Raw genomic sequence first — 12,555 nt, forward strand, 5'->3', positions numbered from 1 at the left:
TGAGATCCCAGTTGAGAGATTTAGATGTCTGGTGAAGTTTAAAGTTGTGAAACAGGGTAAAAGAAGAGGCTGAAGCCTAAGCCTTGGGGTGTTCTATTAGCAGATCAGAGACAAGACTGGTAACCAACAATGAAACTGGCCGGGTACAGGAGGTGGGAGGAGAACCAGGAGAGTGTGGGAGACCTAGGAGCCAAGCCAATGTCAAGGAGCAGGGAGTTACCAGCGGGTCAGACACTACTGAGGAGTCAAGGACAGTGAGGACTGAGTTGATCAGGATCATTGAGGGACAGTGATGAGAAAGAACAGTTAGGAATGGTCCCAGCTTGATTGGTGTAGGTTGATGTGATTGCTAGTCTTCTTTATCATCATGACATAGTTGGAAGAGAACTTCAATGAAGAATTGCCTCCATCAGAATTGCGTGAGGGCCATTTTCTTGGTGGTTAATTGATGGAGGAGGGTCCAGCTCACTTGCCTGGTACCAATCCTGAGCAGGTGGGACTGGGCTGTATAAGAATAAGACAGGTAGCTGAATGTGAGCTTGGGAGTAAGCCAATAAGTAGCATTCCTCCATAGTTTCTGCTTCACTTCCTGCTCGAACTCCTGCCCTGACTTTCTTCATTGTTGGACTGTGACTTAGAAGTATAAGCCAAATGAACTGTTTCCTCCTGAAGTTGCTCTGGTTAGGGTATTATCACAGCAACAGAACCCCACTAGGATAGTTCATAATCGATACAGAGGTGAGGGTTGAGAAAATTTGTCATAAGGAAGGATTGATAAATGGGGTAGTAGTAGCTGGCAAGGAACCTGAGATTAAGGGGTGATACAAAATGGCAGTGCAGAGTGGTGATGGGGCACTGGAGTGGGGAGCAGTCATGGGAGTAGGGTGTGATGACACTATGTGCAAATTCTTTCATTGGCGTTGATACTTTTCTTGAGTTCAGTGGGAATTCAGCCTGGCAGGGTGACCAAACCTCTAACCAGCCTAGCATTCAGATGTTAAGAACTGTCATAAACCAATAAAACCAAATCGAAGACCTGGATATTAGTCCACACACATTCAGACACCTGATTTTTGACAAAGAAGCAAAAAAAAAAAAATCAAATGGAAAAAAGAAAGCATATTTAATAAATGGTGCTGGCATAACTGGATATCACCATGTAGAAGAATGAAAATAGACCCATATTTATCACCATGCACAAAACTCAAGTCCAAAAGGATCAAAGACCTCAACATAAAGCCAGCCACAGTGAACCTCATAGAAGAGAAAGTGGGAAGTACACTTGAACGCATTGGTACAGGAGACCCACACTTCGTAAATATAAGTCCAGTAGCACAGACACTGAGAGAAACAATTAATAAATGGGACCCCCTGAAACTGAAAAGCTTCTGTAAAGCAAAAAACACAGTCAGCAAGACAAAATGACAGCCTACAGGAGGGAAAAGATCTTCACTAACTGATGTGGGTGTCCCCTCTGTGTTCTGTGATTACCACTAATGTGATTACCATTAAAGAAACTGCCTTGGCCTGTTGATAGGGCAGAACTTAGGTAGGCGGGGAAGATGGAACTAGATGCTGGGAAAAAGAAGGTGGGGAGAGAGATGCCATGCATCTGCCAGCCAGAGATGTGCTGAAACTTCGCTGGTAGGCCATGACCTCATGGTGATACACAGATTAATGGAGTTGGCTTAAATTAAGATGTAATAATTAGCCAATAAGAAGTTAGAACTAATGGGCCAAGCAGTGTTTTAAATAATACAGTTTCTGTGTGGTTACTTCAGGGCTAAGCTAGCCAGGCAGCCTGGACAAACAAGTGCCTCCTCCAGCAACTAACCCCACATCAGACAGAAATCTGATCTTCAAAATATACAAAGAACTCAAGACATTAAACATCAAAAGAACACATAATCCAATAAAAAAATGGAATATAGACCTAAACAGAGAACTCTCAACAAAGGAATCTAAAATGACTGAACGGCACTTAAGTAAATGCTCAGCATCCTTAGTCATCAGAGAAATGCAAATCAAAACAACTCTGAGATTCCATCTTACACCTGTAAGAATGGCCAAGATCAAAAACACTGATGACAACTTATGCTGGAAAGGTTGTGGGGAAAAGGGAACACTTATGCACTGCTGGTGGGAATGCAAGCTGGTACAGCCCTTGGATGTCAGTGTGGTGATTTCTCAGAAAATTAGGAAATAACCTTCCTCAAGATCCAGTAATACCACTTATGGGTATATATCCAAAGGATGCTCAATCGTGCCACAAGGACCTGTGCTCAACTATGTTCATAGCATCTTTGTTTGTCATAGCCAGAACCTGGAAACAACCTAAATGCCCCTCGACTAAAGAATGGATAAGGAGGGGCTGGAGAAATGGCTCAGTGGTTAAGAGCATTGCCTGCTCTTCCAAAGGTCCCGAGTTCAATTCCCGGCAACCACATGGTAGCTCACAACCATCTGTAATGAGGTCTTGTGCCCTCTTCTGACCTACAGATATACACACAGACAGGATATTGTATACATAATAAATAAATAAATATATAAAAAAAAGAATGAATAAGGAAAATGTGGTACATTTACACAATGGAGTACTACACAGCAGGAAAATAACAACATCTTGACATTTGCAGGCAAATGGATGGAGCTAGAAAACATCATTTTGAGTGAGGTAACCCAGACCCAGGAAGACAATTATCACATGTAATCACTCATAAGTGGTTTTTAAACATAAAGCAAAGAAAATCAGCCCACAAATCACAATCCCAGAGAACCTAGATAATAATGAGGACCTTAAGTGAGACATACATAGATCTAATCTACATGAGAAGTAGAAAAAGACAAGATCTCCTGAGTAAATTGGGAGCATGGGGACCTTGAGAGAGCGTTGAAGGGGAAGATAGAAGTAGGGAGGGGAGCAGAGAAAAATGTAGAGCTCAATAAAAAATCAATTAACAAAAAAAGAACTGTCATAAATAAACCAGGTGTCTCTAACAGCTTCCCAACCTAATATATATATATTACTTTTTCGAGACAGGGTTTCTCTGTAGCTTTGGAGCCTGTCCTGGAACTAGCTCTTGTAGACCAGGCTGCCAGACAGAGATCCGCCTGCCTCTGCCTCCAGAGTGCTGGGATTAAAGGCGTGCACCACCACCGCCAGGCTCCAACCTATTTTATTTTTTGTTAATTAATTAATTAATTTATTTATTTTTACATTTTTATTTTTTATTTTTTTAAATTTATTTATTTATTAAGGATTTCTGCCTCCTCCCCGCCACCGCCTCTCATTTCCCTCCCCCTCCCCCCATCAAGTCCCCCTCCCTCATCAGCTGGAAGAGCAATCAGGTTTCCCTGACCTGTGTTAGTAACACTTCTAAAGTTAGCTATGGAGACAAGAAAATCGCCAGTAGGGGGCAAACTAAGCACGTATTGTATGCTTGTAAGTGATGATCTGGTGATACTCATATTGATTTTTCTCTGTTTTGAAATTTGTACTGGCAAAAATATAAAAAGAAAATACAAAAAAAACTTAAGGGGAAAAGTCTCTGAAATTCATATTGATATTTTAGAATCTTGCTTATGTAGGGAGGATCCATCCCATCAAAAGTTCAAACTAGTTTTTGAAATACTCTAAATATTTATCTTCAGTCCTGCCCATGTTATGATTTTTGTTACTTTATGACCCCATTTTGGAGTAATACCTAGAGTATTGTATTGTCCTGGTATCCAGGGGTAATAGCCCGCAGCCGGAGGTTGAAAGAATGTATTTTCCTAGCCGGGCGGTGATGGCGCATGCCTGTAATCCCAGCACTTGTCTACAAAGGGAGTTCCAGGACAGGCCTACAAAGGGAGTTTCAGAACAGGCTCCAAAGCTACAGAGAAACCCTGTCTCGAAAAACCAAAAAAAAAAAAAAAAAAAAAAAAAAAAGAATGTATTTTCCTGTGTCCTCAGTCAGATCAACAGGGTAGCCAACCTTCACAAAGGGGATCTTTTATTTTCTGCCCTTCTCTACTGGACAGTACTCTAAAAACATTTGTTTTTTAAAAAAGAACATGGATGTTGTAAGTTCAAGACCAGTCTAGGCTACATAGTAAGACCCTGTCTTAAAAGAAAAACAAAATAATTTTTTTAAAAAAAGTAAAAAGATCTAAAGTTTAATTTCTCAAAAAATTATTTGAACCTGGCTTTCCACTTTTTTTTTTTTTTAACAATCAAACCTAATAGTGTTTTACTTTTGGTGGAATTTATTTGGGGGTAGCGCTGTTTGTGTCAAAATTGGATTTTATTGATAGCATCCTGTTCTCCAGCTCCCTCAGTCAGGCACATCCGGGTATCTGGGAACCAGCCCTTTGTTTCTCTGCCCCAGCTCCATCTGGACAGCAGTCACCCTCAGGGAAAGTGTGCCTTGCAGGACGCTAAAATCTGTTTGGGAAGGAAAAGTGGTCAAGTCCTGCCTGATTGTGGGGAGACAGCAGGGAAGGGCACACAATCCCCAGTTCACATGCAATTGAAGTTTAAATGAAAATAGATAACAGTATATCTTCCTACTGAGGGCGGAAGTTGGGATAAATAGAACACCGCACATCTCCATATTGAGGGAAGAAGTTGGGGTAAAGAGCCTGATGTGGTTGGTTTCACTTCTGCTGTGTTTACAGATGTGGCTTCGACTGTGACCACCGAGGGCCCTATCTAGCGGGTCCCTGGTGTCTGCAGTATCTGAATCGATGTGTCTCTCTTAGCTACTGCTTCACTTGTGGGCTTCTGGAACTGAAGCAACACTGATTGGGATATTTTTTTAAATCTTTTTGATTTTTATTTTCAGTTCAGCAACATCTGGTAAGTTGTTTTTCTTATCTATTCTGTGATATGATTTGTGGAATTTTTAAATAATAGAGTCTTTAAAATGGATAGTTTTAGATGTAGAGAAAGCTTGAGAAAATAGTTTGTGTAACCTGCCCTTAATTACCTTGATTATCCTGGAGGGGCATACTAGTTATGAATGAGTCCATGGTCATGAATGAGCATGAGTGCTAAGGAAAACTCTGTGTCTTAGTGAATGAATGTTCCAAGTTTATGTCCAGGGTCCATATTCTATCAAACCCCATCCAGGATACCATGTCACACTTGGCCGTTCTGTCTCTAAAGGTTCTTCTTGGCTGTCACCTGAGAGCTTCCTTGTGTTTGATGATATCGATCATTTTGAAGGGTATTGATCTTGTACTTTGTAAGATTCTCTGATATTGGCATTTTCTGTTATTTTCCTCATAGTTAGATTAGAATTAGGGGTTGGGGGAAGAAGGCCACAGAGCCGAAATCCTTCTCATCACACCTCGAGGAGAACAAACAGCATCTCCTTGAGCTGTAACTATTGGTGCTGATCTGGGTCACCTGGCTGGGTGGTATTGGGCGAATTACCCCTTCCTCTCCGAATTCTATATTGTACTCCTCAGAGGGAAATCGGTACACAAAATGACCCCAAGGAATAGGGCATTGTGCTTCTGCCCTTGAGGATGGTTTTCCTTTTATTTCGTCAGAATTGGATGATATCTGCTTAACTCCTCCCATTCACCTAGGGGGAAACATTGACAGATAAACATGTCACCCTGTGCTTTTTCTGCCTCTGGCAGGCATGTAACATTGGACACACTGGTGGTTGGTGACAGCCACCTTTTTCCTCCAGGAATTTGAAGGTCTGGCTTGAGAGTTCATATGCTATTTAATGACTCTTGACCTTGCTGTCGGGTGACCATTACTTTACTGGGTGACTGTGGGCAAGTTCCTTCCCCTCTCTGTGCTTCAGAGTACATGTCTGTAAACTGAAAGCCAGGGCTGACAGTCTTCCTCTAATTCCACTCACCACAGCTGCGCTCTGGTAGGGATGAAGAGTTTGTATCACTTCTCTCACTGTTCGTTTATAAAGAGGCTGTAAGCAAGGACAAACCAAAGAAAGGGAGGGTGAGAGAGGCAAGAACAGCTGCCAACAGTCGGTTATTTAACAGGAAATCAGCCCCGGGGCAGCTGCCCCATGTTTAGCATTACCTGCAGAGCATCATTTGAAAGATGCCATTCTTGGGCTCAGGGCATGCGAATATAAATAAGCCCAAAAGCAAACCACGAGGGCTGGCCACACAGCCGAAACCCAACTGAAATGAGCTGTGCTCGCACAGGTCTATAAGTTGGACTGCTTTGGATTGGTTCTTCACAGACACCAACCCGATTTCCCCACCCTTATCACCTCCCTCTGCGGGGCAGTGTGTTCTGGCGTTGGCTGAGGATGGTTGTTTTTAAGACCGTGAACTCAGCACTGAGGCCTTCTCAGTCGCTCTGCTCCACTCCTTGGGAGCTCTCATTGCTGTTGTGCTGCTGGTGGGGTTTCATGATGAGGGGTGCCATCTTTTCAGCATCTGTTTACACCAGAGAACATGCCTTCTGCTCACAGATGGGAAACCGAAGGCCCAGAGTTGGCAAGGTGACTAGGGGATGTCCCACAGCTCCACGGCTCTTTTGGTTGGTAGCAGAATTAGAAGCAGGGTGGCCTCTGCCACTACAGCATTCAGCTCCATATTGATGGGCTAGCCTCTTAGAGGTTTTCCTTTTGCTTTCTTTATAGAGTATTTCTGTCCATTTTGTAGTGCCTCAGTTGGTCAACCAAATGGCCCCTTCCTCACAGTCTTTGAATTTGGCAGAAGGGATCTGAAACCTAAATTCCTATAACTCCATTTCAAGTAGTTTCCATTATCCCTACATGTCGGTTAGAAGTCACAAATTCCTTGTGAACTGGTACTTGGCCGCTGTTTTGGTGAGAGGCTCATGTTTTGGTGTCTGCACTGATGCAGCTAAACTCAGTCTAACCCTGGACATATATGTGCCAACAGATTTTTCTGGACATCATGTTCTGTTGATGTAGTAAAAGAAGTCAGTTGAACATTCCCCTGACCCTGAAAGAAGCCCAAACCACTGCTGGTATTCCAGTATCCAGTGAGCAGGCCCACTTCTTCCCTTCACTCTGTGTGCTTTTAAAAATGTGCTTCGACCTGCATCCCTCTGAAAGTGAAGGTCCTTCTTCTCGAGATGAACCTTAAGGCTTCTTCAAGTCTAAGAGCCTGAGCATGTTCATGTTGCCCAATGTCAGTGTGGTAATGATGCCTTTGCCGTGGTTCAATTGTTCTTTGGGGTTTTGTTTGGACTCACTAGTCCTCCTCCTCCTGGAGTTTGCATTCTAGAATGCTGATTGTCCTGGTAAACCACAGGATTTTGTCCAGCAGTGGGATCATACGTTTCCTTTGGTCTGCAATATTCACAAAATCAAAATAACGGCTAGCGGTTAGCGTTCTGTGTGACGATGGCTCACTGCCCCACCCTTCTTTAGAAAACAGTAAGGTTCTCTGTTACTTCCTCATTTTGTACTGGGAGTCAGATAGGCCTCGCTGAAGAGAGGCCATGCTGTGGCTCATTGCCTTTTCTGTCCTTACTCATTTCGGTCCTGATGTGGTTTGGTATGTTTAGTGTTTAGAACAGTGATTTTTAAATTATCTATTTATTTTCACGTGTATGGGTGTTTTGCCTATATACATGCCTGTGTATTATGTGTGTGTGCCCACTACAAACATAGGCCCAAAGTGGGTGTTGCATCTGCTGGGCCCAGATGATTGTGAGTTACCATGTAGGTGGTAGGAATCCACTTTAGTCCTCTGCAAGAACAGCCAGGGCTCTTAACCGCTGAACCATCCCTCCAGTTCCAAGTATTTCAATTCAGAAGTCGCTGTGTCTCTCGTGGGATGTGACTTTGAGCATTCCCCCTCCCAGCGTTTCTGCTGTGCACATCAAACGAGAACTCAGAATCTCAGCATTTGAAGACGAGTCCATTACCAGCTGGTCATACACATAGGTGCCATTTTTCAGACTTCTCTAGTAATCAGAGAACCTTGTAGAACTCATAGTTCAGTAAGGAAGAGGAAACACAAACCATGGTTACTGCGCTGAGCACAGTGGTACATACATGTAATTCCAGCACTCCAGAGTTTGAGGAAAGAGAGTTGTGAGTTGGAGGCTTTGGAGGCTATCCTGGGCCTAAGCTGCATAGAAAGATACTGTGGGAAAGGGTGGGGGAAGAAAGAGAAAGGGAGAGAGAGAAAAGAAAGAAAAGTTGTCATAATTGGGCCATTTACAGAACAGCAGGGACCTGAGAAGGGAATTATTAGGAATTCAGACACAATTAGGAATTCTTATTAGAGAAAAAAATTCCAGGTACACACTCTGGCGTTCACAGGGAAGCAAAGGGTCAGGGCATCCTAGGGTGCCAGGTTTGTGGACATTCACCAGGACTCCTTCCCTGGAGAACCATGAGGATGTGAGGGGCCCGAGAGAGGGAGTGGAGAGCTAACATGCTTCCAACCTTGCATGCGATCAGCATTCCATCCCATCTGACCACCATGTACCAAGCATGAAAGCCGGTTAGTCCGGTCAGATCTGTATGCTGAACTAAGAATAGATCATTTCAGCTGATGAGCTGTGATTTTAATTTGGGGGTCATGTGCAAATAAGGTGCAGGTTGCCTTATTTGGTGAGTCTGTCTCACTAGGGCCCCAGAGACTAGTGGAGACCGACACCTCAGGAAGGTTTTGCATATTTCAGAGGGGCTGGTGGCTCTGGTTTTGAGATGCACAGCTGAGCGCTCCCCCACAGACGCAGTGGCTGTGGAGAGTAAGGGCTCTGGGTACTCCCCCAGCATTCCCTGGGTTCTCATCTGTGTGGGCAGAGAGAAGGGCTCCAGGGTGACATATGTTCGACAATTCAGTATTCTCCATTCGGAGCCTCCATGGGCCCTGAATCTTCTTCATGCGCATGTCCTGGCTTATCTGCCAGTGACCTAGACACAGGCCAGCTCTGACACTCCCTTCGGATGTTTTCACACTGCTGTTCCTCCTGTGGATGCCCCATGCTTCAGGGCTGCATTTAACCAACCCCCAGTCAGGTGTCTTCCTGCAGAAGTGGGGCGAGTAAGGTCCATAAGACCAAGTCACCAGACCTCTCCTTCCCTGCTCAGTAACCAGCCACTCAGCTCCAGTCCCAAGAAACGGCATAGAGTCACCCCAGCTTCAAGCTGACTCTTGCTGGAAATATATGTCATTGGCACAAGTTCGAGTTCACCTGCCTGCGGCACTGACCTTGCCCAAAGCAATGTGTAGAATTTGACGTCCATAGCTCTGGTCACCAGAGGCTTATTCTCATTTCAGAATGAGTTGTTCTGAAGATCTCAGGCAATATTGAATTAAACCGTCCCAGATAACGTGTGTGATGGAGAGCCAGTGATCACTCACTGACCTTGGTGGCATCTCACGTCGATGGGTGATGCGTGAGGCACAGTGAGGGTTTCAAAGGATGTGAGAAGACTCCCCGCTCTCTGGAATTAATGGAAGACATAAAACACAAGTATATTTATGTATTCTCACTTTTGGAAGCTTGTATTTTTATTCTTTTTTTTAAATATTTATTTATTATGTATACAATATTCTGTCTGTTTGTATGCCTGCAGGCCAGAAGAGGGCACCAGACCCCATTACAGATGGTTGTGAGCCACCATGTGGTTGCTGGGAAATGAACTCATGACCTTTGGAAGAGCAGGCAATGCTCTTAACCACTGAGCCATCTCTCCAGCCCTTGTATTTTTATTCTTTAATGAGACACAAGGTCTTGCTTTGGAGCCCAGGCCGGCCTTGAACTTGTGAATATCTTTTTTTTTTTTTGATTTTTCGAGACAGGGTTTCTCTGTAGCTTTGGAGCCTGTCCTGGCACTAGCTCTTGTAGACCAGGCTGGCCTCGAACTCACAGAGATCCGCCTGTCTCTGCCTCCCGAGTGCTGGGATTAAAGGCGTGCGCCACCACTGCCCGGCTAACTTGTGATTATCTTGTTTCAGTCTTTCAAGAAGTGGGATTGTTACTCCACCCGGCCGCTTTTTGTACTTTGAATGTGTACATACCTCTTCTCTATCCTTTCAGGCTGGTATTCCTAAGCAGACAAAAGGAGCAACTGACTTAGCAGGAAATGGCAGAAACGGAGGCTTCCGCGGGTGTGATGCCACACTCAGGTAACACTCCTAAAATGACCCTAAATAGGGCCTGGCTACTGCTGTCTGTTCAAACACTGGGACTGTGCCCACAGCTGGCGTTCTTTGCTCTTCATTTGGATGCTGTTTTCTAATGGCAAGTTAGTAAGAACCAGCTGTCAGTTTTTAAAAACATTAACTGAAGTAGTCTGTTCATAACAAAGCGAGCTGCTTGATGATCAGTTGTGTGTGTGAGGATTCCTATCTTAAAAATAGTTTCTAGAACCCAAGCTAGGACTCTCCGAAACCTAAGGCAGCAAGGTGAGGCCCTTGGAATACTAGCAGGTGGCTTTTCTCAGAACAGGAGAGATGCGCCTAAGAAGTGTCTTGTTGAAAAACGAGTCCATTGGAGTCAGTGTGGGCAAGCTTCCTGCCTCAGCGGGCTGGTGGAAGATCTCTTGGGCCACAGCGAGTGCCTCTTTGAGGAAGCAGAGGGGGCAGCTCCCAGGTACTGGAACAAGGGTATATCAAATCATCCTTGTTTTCAGAACCGAGGAGCAAAATCCTCCTCGTCACTATGGAAACAGCTCCCTTAAGGGAAAGGGAACCAATATTTCCAGGTCTGTGTGGATAGCAGCCATCTCATGAAGTCTGACAGGCCACTCAAGCAAAAATCTCTGCAACTTCTGGGTCCCTTGGGCTGAGCTCAGAGCTAAGGAGGGGATCCTTTGTTTTAGCAATGGTTCACGTTGACTATACAGCTGCACCTTTTGAGGATCAGTTTTCAAAAGCAACACCCCTGCCTGCTTCCTTCCATCCACCCCCTTCCTCTTTCTTAGAATAATTTAATAGAGCTGGAACACGACAAGGGGATGGCCAGGCCATTGTAGGGCATAAGAACCACGGTCCATGTTCAGGCCAGTCCACTCCAGCTACAGTTTAATAGACCCATTCATGATATAAATCAAAGATGGAATATTTTATCCTTTCCAGGTGGCTTTTCATTTTTGGAACTGAGAAAAGAATTATAATCCTGTTATTTTATCTGAATTCTTACCCCAGGCTCCCACTAATATCAGATGAATTGCCGAGTCTTACAAAGTTGAAATGAGGGCTCTCGATAGATGGGTTTATTCCTTGTTTGATGCATATGGCTTAGAGACTGCATGAACATTGTTCACACAAGAGTACCTGAGTTACAAAGTAGACATTCTTCTGTATTATTTTGCAGATGGCTATGCATGCATCCTGGCATTCTGAGCTGCTTCCTGATCTTTAGTGTTTGGCCTACAACTGGCCCAGGCCTTTGAATAACATGTTCTTTTCTTTTCTGCCTCTTCCTCTCTGGCTGAAGCCACAGAGCCAGCAGCTCCTTGGTATTTAGCTCTGTGGTGCTGAAGCTGAGCCAGGATGCATGCTTGCAGTTGAGATCAGTCACTTCCCGGGACAGAAGGATCTAGTGAACAAGCTTTTCATCTGTCACAGCAGAAGCATGAGGTGTCATCCGCTCAAGCTTTGGCACATGTGTGGCTCTGCCCTGGAACCTTCTGTGGCGTATGAGCTGTCTCCAGAAGGGAGCAGAATCTGCTCTGGGAGATGCAAGACTGAAGAGGTGGTGCTGGAAGGCTGTGTGTGATGTGTGGGAGACCCACATCTGGAGCCCAGTGATGCAAGCTGGGGCTTCTGCTCAGGCTGCTACCCTAGGTCCCCACTGAAGTGCCTCATCAGTCCGTCGGTGAACTTGACCTGCTTAGGCCACACTCAGCATTGGGGCCTTATATCCGCTCTTCACATGAGCTCAGAGTGGCATCTCTTGGGACCAGGTGTTCCAGGTCCCTCCATGGCTATTTCCCTGGGCAAGCCCTAGGTGCGCTGGGTTAGGATCATTTGCAGCAACTTTTGCCCCAGAGACCAAGCTGTTCCCCCTTTCTAGCCAGGCAACACTAATGAGGTGTGTTCTCCAAATCTAAAGCACAGCCTTCCTTAGGCTTAGGGCCCCTACCAGCCTTCCACCTCATAATCAAATCCTCATGTAAGGGAATGAATGACTCCTGCAGACTTCAAAGATCTCCTGATTTCTATTTTCTCCTGCTTAAGGAAGCTGCTGCTAATGTCTGTAGGTGAAGAAGCATGGGGCAGGGGGGTGATTCTCCAATTTATTAACCAAAGACATCTTTTATTTTTTATAGTCTATTTTATTTTATCCTTTTGTGGTATTGAGGTTGAACCCAGGACTTCATGCGTGTTAGTTAAGTAATCGATACCACTGAGTTATTCCCATCTCCCTTTTTAATTTTCAACTGTGTATGTATGAATGGTGTATGCATGTCCATGTGTTCATGTGTGTTTGTATTTATATGTGGGCACACGTGCATGTGGGTGGGTGTGCACATGCTTGACTACATATGGAAGTCAGAGTTAAATGTAGGCTGTTTTCTTCAGCTGCTGTTCACCTTATTTTTTTTAAGTTTTATAAAAATCTTTATTGACAAAAAATTTACACAG

General features: G+C 44.5%; 1 protein-coding gene across 1 annotated transcript in view; it reads left to right on the forward strand.

The window, feature by feature from the left end:
- The first annotated feature begins 10,419 nt into the window (after window positions 1-10,419).
- Nuggc (nuclear GTPase, germinal center associated) overlaps window positions 10,420-12,555 on the forward strand; it is a 40,090-nt gene continuing 37,954 nt past the window's right edge. Inside the window, exon 1 of the mRNA XM_041667710.1 lies at window positions 10,420-10,558. Within this exon, the coding sequence (XP_041523644.1) occupies window positions 10,420-10,558 (139 nt within the window). The remainder of the gene's footprint in view (window positions 10,559-12,555) is intronic.

Source organism: Microtus oregoni, unplaced genomic scaffold (assembly GCF_018167655.1).
Source record: "Microtus oregoni isolate MIOR12 unplaced genomic scaffold, Mior012 000001F_ref0000356, whole genome shotgun sequence".
Classification (NCBI taxonomy): domain Eukaryota; kingdom Metazoa; phylum Chordata; class Mammalia; order Rodentia; family Cricetidae; genus Microtus; species Microtus oregoni.